Here is a 23,837-nt window from a genome sequence, read left to right on the forward strand (position 1 = left end):
CAATCATTAGAGTATAGCATAACGTATATTTTCAAACTTCATAGCATAAGGTATAACAAAAAAACTAGATAGCATAATACATCACTGCATTTAGGAACCTATTAGCTTAGTGTATATTGTCAATTAATGAATTAAAATTATTAATCTAATTAATTTTCATTGTTAATCAATTAAATTATGACTACTTTGTGTTGTGGCTCGGGGAGAACCAAAGGGGAAGATTCTCCAGTGCATCACAGCCTAAATAAATGTGCAACTTGTGAAATTCTTGCAGATCTTTCTGGAATGTGTGTTCTAAATGTATAGAGAGAGAGAGAGAGAGAGAGAGAGAGAAAGAGAGAGAGAGAGAGAGAGAGAGAGAGAGAGAGAGAGAGAGAGAGAGTGTGTGTGAGGAAATTAGGTGCCAACTCAGCATTCTGATGGGCATTTATGACAGTTTGAAGAGAAGGGTAGATGCTGTAAAAGGAATTAAAATAGGGGGGCCCATCAAGCTCTCAGCTGCCCAACTCAATGCCACAGCTCACCCTTGTGCATCAGACAACACAGCAAGAATCTTCAAGGCAGAATTCACCGGTCCCCCAGGGACTAGTTATTGTCGCTGATTCTATTGTCAGGGAAGCAAGAAATATGTTGTGCAAAAAGGATAGGGGAAATAGGACAAGGGTATGTTTGCCAGAAGTAAAAAGTAGATGATGTTCTAGAGCAGATACCATATTTTAGGGCACAAAAGGTGATATTGTTGTATATAGTAGTAGTAGTAGTAGTGGCATGTGATGTGTTTGCCGACCGGGCTAGCATAGTGGGTAAAGTACCTGCCCGGCAACCCAAAGGTCGCGGGTTCGATTCCCCGCCTCGGGCTTGGATCAAAGTACTGCAAAAACCTTGGGAGGTGCAATATGGCCACAGAAGCCGATGCGCCAACAACTACCAAATCAAAATCAAAATCAAGCATGTGATGCAAGAAAGCAAGTGTATGAGCTTATGCAGCATCAGACAAAAAAAAAAAAAAAAAAAAAATCACACCATTCCCTCCAAATTGCCTGTCCAGTTCCTCCTTAAATTTATTCAACCCTATCAACTTCCACAATGGACAGATGGAAGTTTGTTCCAGCAATTAACCACCCGCTGGCTAAAGGCAAATTTCCGCACATCTATTCTACATCTGTCTTTTCTTAATTTGAATTTATGCCCCCTTAGGTTCGTAATCTGAACGAGTGAAGGATCCCATCAGAATTCAGCATGCTCAACCCATTCAAGGCCTTATACACCTCAATCAGATCACCGCGCAGGTGCCTAGTCTCCAGCCACTGCAATTTGCAGAACTTAAGCCTCTCTTGGTAAGAGGATCCCTTCATTCCCCTCACCAATCTTGTTGCCCTTCTCTGTACACGCTCAAGTAAATCTACATCCTTCCTAAAATGAGGCCTCCAGACCTGTACGCAGTACTCAAGGCATGGCCTAACCATTGCCTTATACAGAGGGACAATCACCTCCTTCTCCCTGCTAGCAAAATTCCTATATATCATTGACAAAAACCCCATGACCTGTCCTGGTAGCCTGTCTACGTTGCTCAGAAAACTTCATATCTGACTGCACAATTACTCCCAGGTCCTTTTTCATTTTCTACCACCTTAAGTGTAGTACCACACAGTTGGTACTTTTCTCTGGGGGTTACTTCTACCCATATGCAGTACTTTGCATTTGTCAAGGTTAAACTTCAGTTGCCACTTCTTAGCCCATCTGCTCAAATTATCTAGATCCTGTTGCAGTAGCACACTGCCCATTACTGTCATTAACAACCCTGCCAACCTTTGTATCATCTGCAAACTTCGACATTAAGCCTGATATACCTTCATCAATATCATTGATAAATATACATTTGTATATTTATCAATGACACCGAACCCTGTGGGACACCACTAATAACATTAGTCCACGAAGAGCAGCACCCATTGATTACCACCCTCTGTCTTCTCCCACTTAACCATCCTTTTATCCATTGTAGCAACTTACCCTTAATACCATTCTGCTCCAATTTGTACAATAGTCTTCCATGTGCAACATTGTCAAAAGCTTTCTTGAAATCCAAATATATGATATCAAAATTATTTTTTGCATCCAGTTCCTTTGTAACCACATCATAATATCCTATCAAATTTGTCAGACAAGACTTTCCCTTAACAAACCCATGCTGTGTCTGAATTATTGCTGCAGTCTTGTCTAGATGATCCTGCAATGCATCTTTAACCAGAGACTCCATTATTTTACCCGGAACAGAAGTTAAACTAACTGGTCTGTAATTACTCGTGTCACCCTTCGCTTCCCCTTTGTGAATTGGAGATACATTTGCACATCTCCAGTCCATGGGAACCTCCTGAGTCCAAGGATGCTCTCATAATTATGGCTAAGGGTTTGCTTAGTTGCTTTGCCGCCTCCTTTAATATAACTGGATAGATCCCATCCACCCCAGGTGCTTTTTTTATGTTTAACTTCAACAATTTCTCCTCCACTTTGCTTTCAGTTATTACAAAATCATTAAGTATCCTGCTACAATTTGATACCCTTCTGCCATTTTCAAACCTTAATAATTCCTCATGTGTGAATGTAGATGCAAAATACTCATTCAGTTTGTTTGCTATCTGAGCAGGATCATCAATAGTCGAACCATCGATGTCAAGTTGACCAATCAGATTCATCCCCTTCCTTTTAGAGTTTATATAAGAAAAGAAATCCTTGCTGTTTTTCTTAGCATCTTTTGCCAAGGATTTCTCGTAATCTGCCTTCGCCTGCCTAACCTCCTTTGTGACCTGATTACAGACTAGCTTATATCTGCCATAGGCTTCTGAGTCACTTAATGTTAGTGCCAACTTATGTTGGAACTAACATTAAGAGTAATAGATCTGAGAACTTACTCAAGGTACTGGGCAAATTTGAAAAAAATTGTGAGTTAGGATTAACTTTGAAAGTGTCTGCAATTCTGCCTAGACACTATAGAAGGAAATATATGATGAGAGCATTGTGAATCAATTCAGCCCTGGAGAGAATGTGCAAGGCTCATGGGATAGAATTTTTCTCAGCGGGATGCTTGTTAACGGGATGCTTGCTTCTACAGAAATGGGATACACTTAAATAGAAAGGGTGCAAGAATATTTGCTGATGCTATCGAGGCAGTATTGGGTAGGTCAGAAAACTGCCAACTTGGGGGGGATACACAGATTTATCCCCTTGTATAAAGCAATGGTCAGGCCACATCTTGACTACTGTATACAGGTCTGGAGGCCTCATTTTAGGAAGGATGTAGAGCTGCTGGAACGAGTACAAGAAGGGCAACAAGATTAGTGAATGGAACAAAGGGTTGCTCTTATGAAGAAAGGCTTAAGATTTGCAAATTATAGTGTCTGGTGACTAGGCACCTTCGAGGTGATCTGATTGAATGGTCTGAGCAAGCTCAATGCTGATGGGATTCTTCCTCTTGCTTAGATTAATTGCCTGAGGGCATATAAACTGGTGTTAAAAGAATGTGCATCACCTAGGAATTTCACATTTCTAACCCTTTTTTGCGATGGTATGTTACATTAATGACTAGCATCACAAATAGAAATAGAAATAAAAGATATTTATTAATTGTTAAGGCAAAGCTAAGTAATATTTGACAGGTACTCCCAAAATATTCCAAAATGAGCATTTGCAACCTTTACACAACAGTTTTGGTAAAAATGACAATTATGGCTAAAATATTATCAGAAGCCCTCAATTTGCTTCAGTTTACCATTTTAAATGGGAAAACAAAATGAAAAGTTCACCAAGTGCAAACTAATATTTAGTCGAACCGACTCTGGCCCTGATGACAGCAGCACACCATCGAGACATTGACATGATCAATTTCTGAAGATAATCAACTGATAGTTTGTGGTTCCAAACACGAATTATGGCTTCCTGAATTTCATGAAGGGTCTTTGTTTTCTTTCTGGCAACTGCAGATTCCACATGATGCCAGCAGTTCTCTATAGGATTCAGGTCCGGGCTGTTTGTTGGCTAGCTAAGAATTGTAATGGACCGTTCTTCCAACCATTTTTTCACCTGTAACAAATGTAAACACATTACTGTCAAACCTGTAATGCAGAAATGAAGCTAAAGTAACTACAGAAGTGCCTACTTACACTTTTTGCCTGATGACAAAGAGCAGAGTCATCCTGAAAGATGCAGTTACTTGGCAGGTTGAAATGGTCTCTAATGGTTAGCAGCAATTTGCCTTCCAATATAGCCAGGTATCCATTGGCATTTACGGAAACTTTTGTAAACTGCAGGTGACCTACTCTGCTATATGAAATGCATCCCCATATCATTTGACTGGTAGGGAATTTCACTGTAGATACCATACAGTCTGGATGGTATTCTTCACCACGTCTGCGGCAAATGATTTGTCTCCCATCAGAGCCATGCTGTTTGAATTTCTTCTCATCCAAGAAAAGAACTGACTTCCACTGCTCGGGGGTCCATTTGACATGCTCCTTACACCAAATTAATCGGTCCTTTTTCATTTTTTGTGTGAGGAGGAGCTTCTTCTTAGGACAACAGGCTACAAGTCCATTTTTGAAGGGGTGTATTCTGACTGATACTGCAATTGCTGCCACTCCTGTATGTTCTTCCCATTTATTTTTCAGCTCAGACAAAGAAGCTTTACAGTTTTTAAGGCATATGCGCTTCAAAACGCTGTCCTGTTTTAGTGTAGGGACTCATTTGCATCCGATTCCTTTTTTTCTATCAGCAGAGCCAGTATTCTTGAGTTTGGAAACAAATCTGCTCACTGTCGACTGATTACAAGACACTCTATAAGCAATATGATGGGAAGAACATCCTTCCACACATAAAGCAACAATAGCACTCTTTCTTCATGGCATCAACTGCCCGTAACTTGCCATCTTGACACAAGCAAGGAATGACTTGCAGAGTTTCAGCTATATAAGCACACTCTTTCAGAGTGTGCTTATATAGCTGAATGTAACAGCTGATGCAATATTATGTCATCACCTATGCGTGTCAATCTTATCTGATGCAATCTGTAAGAAATATTGCCATATACTTATGTTATTCGGATGACAATTACAATTTTAAGGGGTGATGCACTTTCTTTCAACACCAGTGTAGATTCAAATTGAGAAAAGACAGTTGTAGAATAGTTTACAGAAATTTGCCTTTAGCCATGTGGTTGATTACTGGAACAAACTTCCATCTGTCATTGTAGAAGTTGACAGCTTACATAAATTCAAGGCAGAACTAGACAAATATTTCAAACGAACGGAGGGGTGAAGTGGAAGTTTTTTTTTTTTTTTTTTTTTTTTTTGGCTGATGCTGCATTAGCTTGCTTTCTTGCATCATATGCCTCTACTAATGCTAATAGTTTAAATAGAGCCACAGGCAGAGATAAAAATGATTCTTGCATTGCTACTATTAGTACATGCATGAGCCTGAAAAGAAAGTTGTCTAGGATTTCAGGCCCTACTGTGGGTCATCGTGGAACAAATGAATACATGGGATGTTAGGGTAAATAAGAGTAAAAACAAGTGCATGTATACTTGCTTGTACACTAATGCTAGGAGCATTGTAAATAAATTTGATGAATTTGAAGTACTGATTAAGTAATCAAATGCAGATATTGTAGGAATAGCAGAAACGTGGTGTCACTCAGATATAAGGGATGCCAAATTTGAATATGGGATGTACAATGTAAACATCTACATACGCACATGAGGAGTTATTAAGGTTTGAAAATGGCAGAAGGTTATCAAATTGTAGCAGGGTGCTTAATGATTTTGTAATAACTGAGAGCAAAGTGGAGGAGAAATTGTTGAGGTTAAACATAAGAAAGGCACCTGGGATGGATGGGATCTATCCAGTTATATTAAAGATGCAGCAAAGCAACTAAGCAAACCCTTAGCCAAATTATGAGAGCATCCTTGGCCTCAGGGGAGGTCCCCACGAACTGGAGATGAGCAAATGAATCCCCAATTCACAAAGGGGGATCGAAGGGTGACACGAGTAATTACAGACCAGTTAGTTTAACTTCTGTTCCGGGTAAAATAATGGAGTCACTGGTTAAAGATGCATTGCAGGAACATCTAGACAAGATTGCAGCAATAATTCAGACACAGCATGGGTTTGTTAAGGGAAAGTCTTGTCTGACAAATTTGATAGGATATCATGATGTGGTTACAGAGGAACTGGATGCAAAAAATAATTTTGATATCATATATTTGGATTTCAGGAAAGCTTTTGACACTGTTGCGCATGGAAGACTATTGTACAAATTGGAGCAGAATGGTATTAAGGGTAAGTTTCTACAATGGATAAAAGGATGGTTGAGTGGGAGAAGACAGAGGTAGTAATTAATGGGTGCTGCTCTTCGTGGACTAATGTTATTAGTGGAGTCCCCCAGGGTTTGGTGTTGGGTCCACTGTTGTTTTGTATATTTATCAGAAACGTACCAACTGTGTGGTACTACACTTAAGGTGGTAGAAAATGAAAAAGACCTGAGAGTAATTGTGCAGTCAGATATGAAGTTTTCTGAGCAATGTAGACAGGCTGCCAGGTCAGGTCATGGGGTTTTGTCAATGATATACAGGAATTTTGCTATCAGGGAAAAAGAGATGATTGTCCCTCTGTTTAAGGCAATGGTCAGGGCACGCCTTGAGTACTGCATACAGGTCTGGAGGTGTCATTTTAGGAAGGATGTAGATTTGCTTGAACGTGTACAGAGAAGGGCAACAAGATTGGTGAGGGGAATGAAGGGATCCTCTGGAGACTAGGCACCTGTGTGGTGATCTGATTGAGGTGTATAAGGCCTTGAATGGGTTGAGAACGCTGAATTCTGATGGGATCCTTCCACTTGTTCAGATTACGAACCTAAGGGGGCATAAATTCAAATTAAGAAAAGACAGAGGTAAAATAGATGTGTGGAAATTTGCCTTTAGCCAGCGGGTGGTTAATTGCTGGAACAAACTTCCATCTGTCATTGTGGAAATTGATATGTTAAATAAATTTAAGGAGGAAAAGGACAGGCATTTGGAGGGAATGGTGTGATTTTTTTTTTTGGCTGATGCTGCATAAGCTCATACACTTGCTTTCTTGCATCACATGCCACTACTACTACTACAACCAGTGAATATTCTTTGTTGTACTTACAGCACAGATCCGACCTGAAACCATGTTTTAACAATCTGAGCTGAAACCATGTTATCTCTGTTAACTCTGTAGAAAAAATTCTTGGTTCACAAAGAAAATCACTCTGTTCAATATCTTTCTACCAAAATACTTACACACAGTTCCTTCATTTGCTCCCTTTGATCCTCTTTTGGATCTACATCATAGGTGATTATCCTTGGTTTAGTATCCAAATTTCATCCGATGATCAGACTATGACTCCTGGGTATAACATTATCTTCAAGTAGCCTAGCATCTTTACTACTAACAACTGCAACTACAGTATCATTCTCTATCTTACACAGAGACCTAATTCCAGCGATGCAAATTCGTCTTCCAGTTTGAAATGAAGATCTGTTTCATTTCCTTACTGGATTTTCAAGTACTGTCTATATCAGTCTTTATAGCCAACTGGTGGGGGCTATTGGGGAGAATTTACACTGCTCCTTACATCACCCTAGAGAACCAATTATCAGAGAACCAACCAATGCATTATGGCCTTGCTGTCCTTGCACCGTAAAGCCCATAAACAAACAGAACCAACTATCATACCCTTCCCTATGTTTGCACACTTTTTTGAGAGTAGTCTTATGATCTGTGGCTGACTGTAGTTTTAATTGGTCATGCGAATTGAAATCCTAATTGTCAATTTGTCCAGACAGGATAACCTTTCTTTCACTCCACTCTTATATTCTAATCAGTAGTCAGTCATCTCCTGCAATTTTTTCACTGTTTCTATGGGATCATTTCTGCTCTAATTATCAACAGCCTGAATAGTCACTTCATAGTACATTCCCTCAATGTTTCTAAAAGCATGTCTGCTCTCTGCAGAGACTCCAAGGATTCCTGGAGCTTTCCCCTGCATGTTCCTTAACTATTTTCTCTTTTAGATGGTTACTTTCATTCTCAAAGCCCTAGGTCAAGCCAGATATTCTTTCCATGATATTCTTTAATCACCTGAATCATTAGAACCCAATGACTTTTAATACCATGATAGTAATATTCCAGATTCTCTTTTGCATCTTCAAAAATATCATGTGTTCCTGCAGCACATCAAACTAAGAGTGTTAGGATCCTTAGAAACCATATAGGAAGAGTTATCTGAAGTATCATCACTTAACTACGTCTGTATCATACCCAGTTCATTCTCCATATCAAAGGGATCCCCATATTCATCTTTGATGAAATTACTGATTTCTGTATAGGTCATACTGTTGGAAAGACTCACCATCAGAAATTTCAAGTTCCATAACTTCAGAAACCTTAGTAAACATCACTGGCACACTATTTTCTGAGTAAGAACACTTACCAAAAGTTTTATATTTTTCATTGTTTTATATTTTTCTCTTTCAATTAACTTGATATTTTTCTCTTTCCCTTAACATTAAAAGGAATCCTTTCACTTAACATGCACCTAAATCGTTATCCAAAGAATTCATATGTCCTGTTGACTATTCCAGTGTTAGTGAATATTCTTTACTTAAATTTATAAATAATAAAGTAGACACATATATCGATATTTCAGTGCTAAAAAGGACACAACACATGTTGCAGATAGTATACTTTTGACTACTAGAAAGAAGCACATCACAGTTGTGATGTGCTTCTTTCTAGAATTAACTTTAACATTCAAAATGTAAAAAAATGTGGGAAAAAGAAAATGAGTAAGTGTATAGACCTAATGACCATGATAAGTATAACAAACAACTGTATAGAGAAATAGTATGAACCAGAGCTATAATGCTCAATACGTTCTGCGTTGATTAGCATTAGTAGAGGCAGATGATGCAAGAAAACAAGCTTATGCAGCATCAGCCAAAAAAAAAAAAAAAAAAACCTTCCGCTTCACCCCTCCGTTCGTTCGAAATACCTGTCCAGTTGAGCCTTAAATTTATTTAGGCTATCAACTTCCACAGCAAGGGATGGAAGTCTGTTCCACCAACCAACTACCCGCTGGCTAAAGGCAAATTTCCGCACATCTATCCTACATCTGTCTTTCCTCAATTTGAATTTATGCCCTCTCATGTGATTATTCTGAGCAAGAGGAAGAATCCCAACAGCATTGAGCATGCTCAAACCATTCAAGGCTTTATACACCTCTATCAGATCACCTCGCCGATGCCTAGTCTCCAGACACTGTAATTTTCAAAACTTAAGCCTTTCTTCTTAAGAGCAACCCTTTGTTCCATTCACTAATCTTGTTGCCCTTCTCTGTACTCGTTCCAGCAGCTCTACATCCTTCTTGAAATGAGTCCTCCTCAATCATATTGAGGTAAACTTCTCCAATAAGAGAAGTTTACCTCAATATGATACATAGAACACTTCCGTATGATGCGCTCCAGAAATTAAAACGAAAACAATTTTTAAAAAATGAAAATCTTACATTACAGTAAGAAATAATTAACAATAATTAAAAATATAATGAACACCAAATGAAATGTTTTTAATTGTGTTCATTTCATTTTTAATTATTTTTAATTATTGTTAATTATTTCTTACTGTAATGTAAGATTTTCGATTTTTTTAAAATTGTTTTAGTTTTAAGAGCATCATACGGAAGTGTTCTATGTATTATATTGAGGTAAACTTCTCTTATTCCTTTACAAATATAGAAATAGAGTGGACCAGTACATCAGAACATCTTATAATAGGGAATTTTAACTTTCCAGATATTGACTAAGACTTATGGATTGGTCACTCACGTGCTAGCAGGACTTTTATTGGATGACTGTTTTCTAGAGCAGAATGTTAGAAAGGCAACAATAGGAAGCAATACTCTTTATCTGATTAACCGGAGTGATTCTTCCTGCATTAAATATCTGCAGCTGAAAGACCCACTGGGTGGCAGTGATCACAATGAATTGATATGGGATTTACTTAAAAACGTAACTATTCTCAGTGGTAAAGGTAATGGCTTTTGCTTTCATAAGAAGGACTACAGTGGTCTTAGACAGTTTTTAAATTCTCTACAATTTGGCCAACTAATGATGTTACCAACAGCAAATTCTAAATGTAATCATTTGGGGAAGTAATCGTAGAAGCTACTAGGATTTTCATACCAACTAAGAAGTACTGTTCAAGGCTTAGACCTAAATATTTGTCCGATAAACTGATGAGACTTGTGGTATTTTTATATGCATGGGATGCATATAAATTATCAGGTGATAAGAAGCTTCTGGTAGATATAAACTAGTCTGTAATCAAGTCAAAAAGGAGGTTAGGTAAGCTAAGGCAGATTACAAATAGTCTGGCAAAGAATGCAAAAAAGAACAGCAAAGACTAATTTACTTATATTAACAGTAGAATGAATGGGTTGAATCACATTGGTTCACTTGATATTAGTGGTTTAACTGTTGCCGATCCTGCTCAGGCTGTTGACAAACTGAATAGGTATTTTCCATCTACATTCACATATGAGAAATTCTTTAGGGAAGGGGGATTGATTTTTATCAAACTGTAACAGGGAGGTAAACGATTTTGTATACCTGAGAGGAAAATAGAAGAGGCAATTGTTTAAGCTAAACATAAGAAAGGCACCTTGGGTGGATAGGACCCAATTACATTAAGAGAGGTAGCAAAGGAGGTAAGCAAAGCCTAAGCCATAATTATGAGTGCATCTTTGGATTCAGAGGAGGTTTGGGTGGATTAGAGATATAGAAATGTATATCCAATTCCCAAAGGGGGATTAAAGGGTGACATGAGTATTTACAGAACTTAGCTTAATTTCTGTTTCACTGAAAATAATGAAGTCACTGGTTAAAGAAGTATTTCAGCTCTGTTTAGGCAGATATGCAATTATACTGCAGTCCTAGCATGGATATGTTAAGGGGCGATCTTCTCTGACCAATCTGATTGGATATTGTGATGCAGTAACATAGGAACTTAATGCAAAAATGTATTTTGATATCATGTACTCAGGCCACCGTAGTCTAGTGGTCAGGTGTGTGGGTGCCTAAGTACACGTGCCTTGAGTGACATGTGCCTTCAAGCCCGTGACTACTGAATACAGTGCTGTTTCTTGTATTCAATCTATCATGCGAACTCCTCTGACCATTTTGTTGTCCCGGAGTATAAACAAAAAATTTATTTATTACTTGGGTTTCAGAAAAGCTTTTGATACTGTTATACATAAAAAGTTGCTATACAAATTGGAACAGGGTGACATTAGGGGCAAGTTACTGCTATGGATAAAGAGATAGTTGTGTGGGAGAAGATAGAGAGTGGTTATTAATTGACACTTCTCATTGGAACTAATGTTATTAGCGGAGTCCCCCCGGGGTTCAGTGCTCTGTCCTTTTTTTTTTTTTTTTTTTTCTATATTTATTAATGATGTCGATGAAAGTATTTCAGTCTGAATGTCGAAGTTTACATATGATGAAGGTTGGCAGGGTGGTTAATGACAGTAGTCCAGTTAAGCCACTGCAACAAGATCTAGAAAAATTAGGCAGGTGTGCTGAGAAATAGCAGTTGAAGTTTAACATTAACAAATGCAAGGTTCTGCATATAGGTAGCATTAATCCCATATTAACTTGCCAACTGTGTTGTAATACACTCAGGGTAGTCTAAATTAAAAGATTTGTGAGTAATTGTGCAGTCAGATAAGTTCTCTGATCAGTGTAAACAGGCTGCCATGACAGCTCATGAGGTTTTGTTAGTGATATACAGAAACTTTTCAGTGGTTATGTCACATCTTGAATACTGCATACAGATTGTGTGGTCTTACCAAGAAAGGCTTCAGTTCTGGAGATTAGGCACCTGCGAGGTAATCTTGTTGAGGTGTTTAAGGCTTTGAGTGGAATTAAGCAAGCTCAATGCTAATGGATTTTTCTTGCTCATACTACACACTTGAGGGGGCATAAATTCAAATTGAAGAAAGATGCAGAATAGATGTGTAGTTTGTCTTCAGCCAGCAGGTGATTGATTGTTGGAACAAACCTCCATCTGTTGTTATGGAAGTGGGTAGTTTGAGTAAATTCAAAGAAGAACTGGACAAATTATTGGAGAGGAGGGATAGGTGATGTTTGGGATTTTTTTTTTTTTTGGTTGATGTTTTATATGCTTTTTCTTTTGCATCTGCCACTTCTATTACTAATTTCTGTAACCAATTAAAAAATAAATCATTCAATTGCTATGAATTCTCAAATTTTATCTCTTATTACTGCTACCACTTTAATGAACTAACTTCACTTATTCTTTTTTAAATACTAAGCTAAGTTTATCCATGAATTTTCCCCATATTTAAGCTATGCCTACGTTATGGAGGCAGCTATTAACTGTTATACTCACAATGTTAAAACTGGTTCATCATAAATTTTAAAAAAGCTCAAAATCGGAACATTCCCAAGATACAAAATTTTACTCTAAAATTCACCAACCATTCATGAAACTGTTCTAGTGCTTAGTTAAAAGCAAAAATTCCTTATAACAACTTTATTTAACAAACTGTATGGTGCCTAAAACACACAGCTTTTCACCATCTGCTGGAGTCTCCCAGTCAGTGCCGACATATTTCTAGAACTGCTTCTTGGGTGTTCTCTCAATGATATACAGGAACATGTCCAGCAGGGACAAAAAAAATGGTTAAGCTGTATCTTAAATACTGCATACAGGATTGTAAGCCTCATTTTAGGGAAGATCTGTTGAAAAGGTTGCAAAAAAGAATAGTAAGATTAATTAGACATAAACTGTGCTCCAATTGTAGAATTTAGTAACTAGGCATCTCTTTGGTGACCTAATTGAAGCATTTAAGGCTTTCAAAGGGTGAACCGCTGATGGACCTTTACTTTTACTCAAACCTTCACAAAGGGACATAAATTTAATTTGGGAAAGAATGGTTGCCAAATAAATGTATATTAATTATCCTTCAGTCAGAGAGTAATTAATTGTTAGAATGAATTTTTCTCTAGTTTTGTAGAGGTGGATCATTTGAATTAATTTAAAGAAGAATTGAAAATTGAAAAAGTTATTACAAGGAATAGACAAATTAAATGGATTTTTTTTTTTTTTCTGGCCAGTGCTGTATATGGTTGATTCTTTGCTCAATTTAATGTAAGTGAAATGTAAAGGTATATGATTTGAAATACAGTAGGACCTTGATTTAACGGACCCTGATTTAATGGACAAAAAATTTCTGTCCTAAAGGAAAAATTTAGAACCTATTTATATCTGATAGTGTCGCACATCTGTCTAATGTGCAATGCTATCAGACAGATGTGCTGAATATTCCTTCTAATGAAATAAAGACTGTTTTACTGCTAGATAATGCACCTGTCCACCCTAATACTGAGAAGTTAGTTAGCAGGGATTGGAGAATTAAATGTTTTTCTGCCTCCTAACACTACTTCACTGATACAGCCGATGGATCAGGGTGTAATCATTGCATCTAAGAGGTTGTATAAGAAGAAGTTTTTGAAAGAGGTAATGGTTGTTTTGGAAGAAACAGAAGATACAAGAGGCACTAGGACACTGCAAAATTTACATGCATACAACATCAGATCTACTATCTTCAACTTAGCAGCTGTGTAGAAAGATATAAAGATTACCTTGGCCAATGTTTGGAAGAAGTTGTTGTATGATGTAGAACCTGAAATGGAGTTGAGGTGTCTAATTTTTGGGACACTTTTCTGAGGGCAGACAACAAAAATGCAACTGAGAATGATGTGGAACAGTGGCTCGAAAATGATGAAGGTGATCTGGGCTATCAAATTTTTTCTGAGGAAAAGATTGTGGAAATGTTCTTCGTTCAAGAGGATGATGATGACAAAGATGAAGAATCAGTTGCACCGCATCCTAAATTGTCTGTTATAAGACAACATATGGTTGACATCATAGATTATATTGAATCATCATCAGATTCTGATGTGCTTCCTTATTATGAACATTTTAGAAAATTTTGATATACAGTAATAAGGAAGCAGCACCAAGGATGTTGTTTTTGTTTTTTGGTTTTTAGGAGCATTAGCAACTAAGGCCATATTGCTCCGGGATATGCGGTGGTCATTCCCTGACCTTTCCACATCCTCCATATTTGGTGGTGACAGGCTCGAACCCCGGTCTAATCAAGAAGCTTGTGCTACGCACTGCTGCTCCTTCCCACCTGTCTATGGAGGCACCTAACCAAGGATGTAAGGCAACTGAAGCATGATGATTTCTTCAAGACCACTTCATCAACTAGACCTATTTCACCTCTACTAGCAAGGAATTAACACCTCTCCCTATAGTACATAGAACACTTCCGTATGATACTCTCCAGAAATTAAAATGAAAAAATCGAAAATCTTACATTAGAGTAACAAATAATTAAAAATCAATTTAACGCAATTAAAAATCAATTTATTGCAATTAAAAATAAGAAAATTAATTAAAAGAATTTAACGAAAAAATTGCAAAACAATTTTCCTTCCTGAAGCTAACAATGCTTTTTGACCGTATGTCGAGATCACAGGAATGAAAATTGCCGAATAGGGGTGAGCATGAAACTTAAACAGGGATTATTTGTCTTCGCGCATGCATGTAAAAGCCCACGAATCAATCAGATATGGCCGGCGAACATTAACAGAATTCTCATGTAATTTAATTTCTACGGTTTCTGCAATTAATAGTAGCTTATAATTACGTTGAACACTAACTATTTTGGCCTCATTAAATAAAAAAGTATGTTTTTCGTTAACGCCGTGAAAGGCTAATTCTGATGCTGCTGCACGAGAAGCACGAACTGAGGCCGCATGTTGATTAACACGAATATTCATAGGAAAACGCATCGAACCCTGGGAAGACAAGTCACAATCACCACAAGAAATGTTGTATACCGGGTCATTAGTTTGTGCTGCGAATGAAGAAAGGACTGAGCGATTGTTCAGTATAATGTGTAATTTCCATATTGGCCTGGCCACAATTTTAAATTTTGCATTGAGCATTACAGCTCTGGTTCATACTGTCAATATAGTTTAAGAATTTTAAAGTATTTTTTCCCTCTAAATGGATTTAAATGAAAAAACTGATGTTCACATTGAAAACAACTTTGTATGAGCTTTAAGAAAAAAAAAAAGTGTTGGAAACACTCGATTAGTTACATCGTATAGTTTTTGACGCGTTTAATTAAAATAAAGTTTGTTTTCTGTCATAAATTTATTTTTATATTTTTAACAGATGTTTTAGTAGCTTGTATAAATTATTCAATGTACATTATAATAATATTTTATTCATACTTATACATTATAATAACATTTTAACACATCCTGTACATTGTAATCTCATTATTAATATATGTTTTTAAAATACATTCGATTTAACGGACTTTCGGCAATAGCGGACACCCCCCCTTCCCCCAATTAGTCCGTTAAATCGCGGGCCTACTGTAACACTGTTTTGTATTTCTACACCAAACTTTTGAAGTCCATTATGATCAGCATAGCAGTTTTAGTCAAAAGTATTTATTTTTATATTTAAAAAAAAAAAAAAACTAAAATTTAGATATTTTGTAATTGTTGTATACTATATACATCAATTAAAAATATATTAATTATATTTAAAATTTATTTAAATTATTTTTAAAATATGCAAAAGTGCATCACAATGACATCACTTCGTATAGTAGGTTATCACTGCAGAAAGGGTGAAAATCCTAAATATGCATTTTACAACTTTTGGTGGCACCTTATACTTTTTTTTTTAGTAAGGACTATATTAATTATGGTGTTTTTTCTTGTAAATGCTTTGAAACAAAAGATATATAACTAAGAATTTATATTTTCTTTTTAAAATATAATTAATTAAGACACTCTCTACATGACAAATTTATAGTTTATTGGATTGTATGAAATTCTGTCTTTAGGTTTGGATAGAGGTTCCTCATTAATTGAAGAACATTCATCTTTAAGCTCATAAACACCTGCTGTTTTTATTATTATTATAATCTCTCTATACATTAAAAACGTTTTCCTACTAGCGATATTTATTCGAGCCAATGGTAAAAGAGGGCGAGGCAATTATATCACTATAAATGCAATTAATTATTGACAACTGCCTCCATAACATTCACCAACCTCACGCATGTGCTTCACTGTCTAACATTTGATGTTCCATTGCAATGTTTTTTAAATTTTAATGAATATTGTATATTTGTAAATAGTTTAGTATTTTGTAAATATTTTAATATTTGTATGGTTTGTAAATATTTTAGTCCTGCTCTTTCAGATGCAACAATATTCCTCATGCATTATGGAACCCAAAGCAAAAGGCCTTTGGCTAAAATCTATTATTTGGGTACCACTTGTCTCCACGCATTGGGCGTGGTCGTAGAATGGAGTGATTGTATGGTTGAGTTCTGTGATTGGGTGATTATTGTGAATGCGTTTTGTTTCTGATTTTTTGTGTCATCGAGGTGTGGGACTGCTTAGCTTAGATAGGGTGTTTATTCCCCCCCCATCCTGCTGTTTTAAAATCGGAAAATGAGTTCCCAATTTTAAAACAGTGGCAAGTGGGGGGATAAACACCCTAGGCATGTCAACCTAGGGGGAAAGGGGCAGGGCTAAATAGTGAGTGGCACCTGTCAGTCACTGCTTTCTTCCTGACTTTCAATCGAAGTATAGAGTGGTACCCAAGATCTGAATTTTTACCAGGCCTTTTCCTAAGTGACCTATGTAAATGCAGGTAAATAATTATACAGTGATATTTATTTGACCTCGAGAATGCCGCACACTACAAATGCACAGGTAAATAATTACATAGGTCATTTCTTGATTAGATATCGATCAGTGCGTTTTGACAGGTGTGTCTTTTATGTAGAAAAGATTTGACTTACTCCATCATACCTCTACTATTACATAGAAAAAGGGGGAGGGGGGTTGGATAGCAAAGAGAGCAGGGGGTGGAGCCCCCTAGTTATTATTATTATTATTAGCCATATGGTACAAGGAAACCTGAGGCTTATGCTACACCAGCCAAAACAAATTTCTAACTTACCCTGAAAGAGAGAGAAAACAAGAGTCAGAAGTAGAAGGGAATTATCAAGAAAGAGAAGAACGACAATTTGCACTTCTTACAACTGCACTTGTAAGTCTAGTTGATGAGTTAATGAGGAGTCCCTATCCTGTACCGGAGACAGCATTCTGTAATATAATTTAGAACTGTCACTATATTAACTTATTTGGATTCATACATGGTCAATAAATTGTTATTTAATTACATTTATAACTAATATATCACAATGTTTTTTACAAATCTAATCATTGTCAATTTTCTTTCTTTTTTTTTAGCATTAATTTTTTATATAACTGCTTAGAATCTAATACTGATATTCCTTGGAAAGGCCTACGCTATATGATTGGAGAAGTTATATATGGTGGGCATATTATAGATACTTGGGATAGAAGACTTTGTCAGGTTTATATGGAGAAGTTATTGCAGCCTGATCTAGTAAGCACTTGTGCACATTTTGCTGATAATGGTTTAGAAATGTTTTCTGAAATAACAAGACCCACTCCATAATTTTAGAGTATGAAATAATTCCAAAATTATGAAAGTGGGTCTTGTTGTAAACAAACTATTCTTTAGATAAATGTCTATGATCTTTAGGTATCAAAAGCAGAATGTAAAGTAAAATATAGACTACATTTTTTATATTCCTGAAATTATATGATTTTGCAGAGTAATTAACTTTTTAACTTTTAAATTATTTAAAAAAAAGCAAAAGTTAACCTTAAAGAAAGCAAACGTTTTTGGCATACCCACTAATATTTTTAAGTACTTTTTTTATTGCAAGTAGGGCTTGAAGTTCTTTAAAACTGGAATGAATTCTTGGTAACCTGTTATAATGTGATTATATGTTTTTGTTCACTTTAGCTTGAGGGAGGTTTCCATTTGGCTCCTGGATTTCAGACTCCACCAGTGTTAGACCTGATTGGTTATCATCAATATGTAGATGACATGCTACCATCTGATAATCCACATTTATATGGCCTTCATCCCAATGCTGAAATATTACCAATGATGACTTGTTCTGAAAGGCTATTTCGAACACTGTTAGAAATACAGTTTATTCCTGGTGATAATAAGTCACAAGGAACAGGTGTGGCCAAGGAAGAAAAAGTATATCATAATTACTATAAGTATTTCTAACTTTTAGTATTAATTTTAAAATTCTTCCTTAGTAAAATGCAGTAAAAGTCTTGATTTGCTGAGTTTAGTTATTGAAATAAAACTAAAAAAAAAAGTATGAATTATCAAATAAAGTTGACAGAAAACATGGTACAAAAATACAAAATAATGTAGTTTTATTTATTCACTAAAATGTGTTTTTCTTCTTATATATTCTACATGTCATGAAGTAGGTCAAAAATATATTAGCAGATAAATACACTTCAATATATTCTATAATTCAAAATAGAGTGAGATAAAATCGATGTTATTTTATTCATATCTCTCTTCTGACTTACAACAGTTTTTTTATAATGGCCATATAGTGGTTGAAAAAGTTCAGTCTAACTTATCCATCATATTATGAGCATCGATTCTTTTCTATGGGAGGAGAGGGCAAAAGAAAGAATATAGCAGCCAAAAACCTGTCATATGAAACAAATTTTATTTTGCAATTATTTTGTGAATTAATTTCTTCTCAGAAGATTTGAGTGTTAGATTATTATGATACAATTTAGGTATATTTAATCAATTCAGATGAGAATTTTTTTTAGATGTGAAAAAAGCTTGCAATAAGAAGGTTAGCAGTAACAAAAGATTTAATGTGAACAAAATTAATTTGTACAATGATTCTTCTTCCAACTTCTGCTCAGAGGAAATTAATACATTAAAAGAAAATTTGTTGCACACTGTACTTCTTGCATACCACACTTCCCTTACTCTATGAGAAGCAACCCTTCTCGAATATTTGCCCTTTATTCCATCAGCATTACATCAAGTTGAAAATAATCCACAACTTTTAGAAATTGCATATAGAATTAATATATGTGCATGTATATATTGTTTTCTCCTTCTTTTTCTGCTTCTATTCCTTCTGCTCTACATATATATTCAAAAAATTATTTAAAAGTACTGGCTGACATTAGTAGCCAACATACTAACAAAAAACAGAACAGCTTTTTTTTTTTTTTTTTAAGTCTGAAATGCAACTTGTTTTATAATCCTTTCCCTACAGTTCTTTTAAAGATATGAGCATAATTTTTTTTAATCCAAATTTTGGTAAAGAGTGATTATAAAGTTATTTCCTACTTATGTGGAATTTTTTAAACAATTAGAAAATTTGTGTGGAATTTGGTTACCAAGGTGTAAGTGACACCCTTGGTGGCCTAATTTCTTTAGTCACTCCAATAAATAAATTAGCTTTTAATTTACAATAAATTAGTAATTTATTGTAGAGAGGAGTCAATAATTAACCTAACTGTGCTCTTCTGAATGGAATCTAGAAGCCTGAGAGAGGTTTTGGGAACAATGCCTGCCCTCAGATGTGGAAACAGTATTCTACGGTTGGGCAGATTTGCGATTTGTACAGAAAGAACAGCTGTTTGGAAGAAAAAGTAATGTCAAGAGCGAAAGAGAAAACCAAGTTTTTTAGATGCAGAGGAAGCAATATTTGTAATGTGCTTATGCCAAGAGAGATTAGAAGTTAGGATAATCCCCAAAAGAGATATATCATTTTGCCTATAAATCGGAGTGTCACCAAAGATAAGCATAGGAGCATAAGAATCCTTTTTGTGAGATATAAGACAAGACTGAGTTTTAGAAGGATTGAATTCAACTAAGTTGTCTTTGTCCCACTGGAGAATTACCTGGAGATCGTCATTTAAGGAATTGGTAGGGGATATTCAAGAAGTTGAAGCTGATTGAGCAGGGTAAGGTTTCTCAAAATGGAAAGTGGAATGCAATGTGCTGTCATCGGTAAAACTATGGATAGGATTTCCAGTCAAGATTCATTAATATACAAGAGGAAAAGAGTGGGGAAAGAACTGAACCTTCAGCGATACCAGCATTAGTGGAGAAGTTAGAAGACAGAGAGTTATCTACCGTCACTCTCAGTGAGCGATCAGAGAAAAAATTGGATAACCAGTTACAAAAAACAGTTGGCAAACCATAAGATGGAAGCTTTTTTAGAAGACCTTTATACCAAACACGACCGAAAGCCTTTGAGATGTCAAGAGCAACTGCTTGTGTTTCACCAAAATTTTTCCATTGAATTTGCCCATAAATGGGTAACATAAGCCAGAATATCACCAGTGGATCAACACTGATGGAATCCATAGTGGCGATCGTTGATCAGACGGGAGGTTTCTAGGTAGTTTTAAGATTTCGTGGTTAATTGATTTCTCCATTACTTTAGAAAGAGTAGAAGTAATTGTAATGGGACGATAATTGGATGGGAATGACTTGTCACCCTTTTTAGGAACTGGTTGGATATGAAAAAATTTCCAAGCAGAAGGAAAAACACCTTTGGAATAAGAAAGTGAAAAAAGGCAGCAAAGAACAGGAGTAAGTTCAGGAGCACAAATTTTGAGAACAAGTGGAGAAATACCATCAGCACCTGGAGCTTTCTTAGCATCAAGATTTGTCAAAATCCTCCTGACATCCTTTTGACGGAAGACCACAGGAGGCATTGAATGGAGTGTGTTGGGAATGGTGAGAGGTGTTTTACCAAAATCATTAATACATGAGTTGGAAGAATAATGGGATGCTAGCAGGTCAGCTTTATCCTTCTGAAGTGACTATAGAACCATCTGAATTTGACAGAGGTGGGAGCAGAGATGGACAAAAGTGCAGCCAATAGCTTTGGCAAGACACCAGAATGCTCGGCTACCATTAGGGCAAGAAGCAAGTTTTCTACACTTAGCCTGTTGAACATGTAGTTTGGACTGATTAATAACTGCTTTACAATTGTTGTGAGCTTTGGCTTAGGCATAAAATGAAACTGAAGAATTGGAAACAAGCCAATTACGATATGCAACATTCTTCTCTTGAACAGCCTTAGCACATTTATTGGAAAATCAGGGTTTAGATAAAGGAAAATATTTTAATGTGGAGTTTGGAATAAAGGATTCCATTCCTACAAGAATAATTTCACTGACACGATCTGAGCAAACGTTGACATCAGAAGTTTTGAAACAGTAATCCGACCAAGGAAAAGAAGAAAAGAAATATGGGTCATCCCATTTTGCATTCTTGTAATGCCAAACAACGCGAGGTAAAGGCTGCATTGGAGAAGAGACAATCACCAAGTTGTGATCTGAGGTGCCTAAAGGATCAATCACTTTGACTGTGTACTCGGAAGGGTTGTTTGTGAGAAAATGATCAAGTGTGTTGGCTGATGGTTAGGATTGTCCGGTATTCTGGTAGGTAATTGCAAAAGCCTCAACATCTTGACCAGCTTGGTCAGTATGACTATAAAATGGAAGCCAGCTGGCATTGTGAACATTAAAATCAACAAGGAAAATTACCTCACTGTTAGGAAAGTTGGACTGGAGAAAGTCAAGTTGCAAAGAGAGGAAGTCAAAGAGCTCCAAGTGATTAGTGGAGTTGGGAGAACAGTAGAGACAACAGATGAATTTGACACAATGAGGTAGAGAGAGATTTTAAGCCAGAGAAGATTTAAAAGAGGAGATTCCAAATTACCAAGAGAATTGGTAATTACCAAATTACCAATTCTCTGACAGGGAATATCGGAACGGACATATGCACAAGTACCACCTTTGAGGCGAAAGGAATCATATAGCGAATAAATTGGGCAACTGAGATGAGCAGTAGATAAATCAACTGATAACTGAGATTCTGTCAGAAAAAGTACATGGGGTTTGGCAGTCTGCAAGTGGAAATGGACATCATTGAGATTAGAATTGAGACCACGTATATTTGTGAAATGAACTAGATAGTTTGGGAGGTTTGGATCTTTTCGCAGATAAACTTACTCTATTAGTTTGACAATTCATGGTGTATTCAATAGTAAGAAAAAGTGGGGGGGAAGTACTGTATGAAATAATGAAATTTTTGGATATGGCATACACATGGTATGAATATACCCAGATCCTTGACATAATGTGGCCTCGACAATGCCCCCCGCATACACACTACTAAGACTCCCTCCAGTCACTATCTGTTATAAGTTAATAAGATCAGGATATAAAAAATGAAAAAAAATATTTTATTTTTGAAACAAATACAGTTGTATTCTAAATAATGAGTTGAAAACTATTCAATAAAATAAAAACTTTAGTAAGTAGCTCAGAACTAATAGTTATTACTTTTGTTTTTCATTGAAACACTGTAGGCACATAGTTGGCTTTCCTGGACAATTTCAGAAAATGTACAAACTCTTTTAGCTTAATTCCTAGCTTCCTTGATACCTCGTTCATTTTGAATTTTTTTGTAACATAAAGTACATCTTTTCTTTCTCATTCTTGCTGTCCCTTCATATTTTCCCATTTTGTGATGAGCTGTCATACTACTACTTCTTGGTCTCTTCCTTGCAGGGGGAGGGTTTATTTTTCAGTGTTTAATTTAATTTTCAGTGTCCAACAATCCTCCTATAATTTTTTGTCAAAGCTGTAGCATATCAGTTTCTTGCAGTTGTCACCAGAGTTATTATATATTACCCAAGTATCACATGAAAACTTTTTTGTACCATTTGATACTTTTTCTAAGGGTGGTATAATAAGGTGACATTTGGTCCGATACACATTATGGAGTTTTATTCAGAGGCCACTAGTGGTACATGATGGCCCCAATAAAAGAATATTCATTGGAGCCATCATGTACCACTGGAGATACACTCAAAAATTACGTCAGAGGTGAAAAAATAACCAAAAGTACAGTTTATAAACATTTATAATTCATAAAAATTCCACTTTCATAAAAAAACTCAATCAAAAAATTTTTCGGACACACACTAAGCATACTCTTTCCAGCATCATCGCCAATGTGTTAAGCAACCAATTCCAGTCGAGTTCATTTTAAAATGTTGCTTAAAGATAAAGCACTTTTAATTAAACTTTAATTACAAGATTGGTGATAGTGTTATTACAGCCCTTAGAGCATAACAAAGACATAAAAACATCTCATGGACCCCTACCCCTTGTTCAAGAAGAATTGTATTAAATATTGTAACCAATTCAAAGAAGATTACCTAACATTTAAGCCTAGAAGTGGGCATCTCAAAATCACAAAAAAATTATTCAAAAAAATTTATGAGGTACAACAAGTCAATCAAATTTGTGATTATCTAGTGCTTGCCATAAATCTCATGCAACTGATATTCCTTGGGGCACAATAACAGCTATAATTCCTATTTTAAGGGTCCCTTGGTGTTACACAAATTCATGCATGTGTTGTGTCTATAGAAGAGTATCTTCACAGGCATGTGGTGTGAACTGAAAAACCCAGAATAAACTCTTGGGAGAGGGCTACCCCACCACCTGAGAATAACTAACTACAGCCCTGTTTGAAGAAAACTTTAGAAATTCCTCCAGCTGCCAATGGAATTCAAATCCAGACATCTTCAAATGAGTGACAAGTGGTCAAACCACTATAGTGTCAGTGGACATTCCTTGAAGCATAGTATGTAAACTTTTAAAGGTATTGTAGTAGTAATAGAGGCATGTGATGCAAGAAAGAAAGTGCATAAGCTTATGTAGTATCAG

General features: G+C 36.1%; 1 protein-coding gene across 1 annotated transcript in view; it reads left to right on the forward strand.

Annotated features, from left to right (window-relative positions):
* LOC150089496 (dynein beta chain, ciliary-like) overlaps positions 1-23,837 on the forward strand; it is a 1,205,440-nt gene that overhangs the window by 1,100,824 nt on the left and 80,779 nt on the right. The window contains 2 exon segments of the mRNA XM_090390004.1: positions 17,457-17,616; positions 18,043-18,288. Coding sequence (XP_090246130.1) covers positions 17,457-17,616; positions 18,043-18,288 — 406 coding nt within the window.

This window comes from Mastigoproctus giganteus, chromosome 2 (genome assembly GCF_048544385.1).
Source record: "Mastigoproctus giganteus isolate SK-2022 chromosome 2, ASM4854438v1, whole genome shotgun sequence".
In the NCBI taxonomy this organism is placed as follows: domain Eukaryota; kingdom Metazoa; phylum Arthropoda; class Arachnida; order Uropygi; family Thelyphonidae; genus Mastigoproctus; species Mastigoproctus giganteus.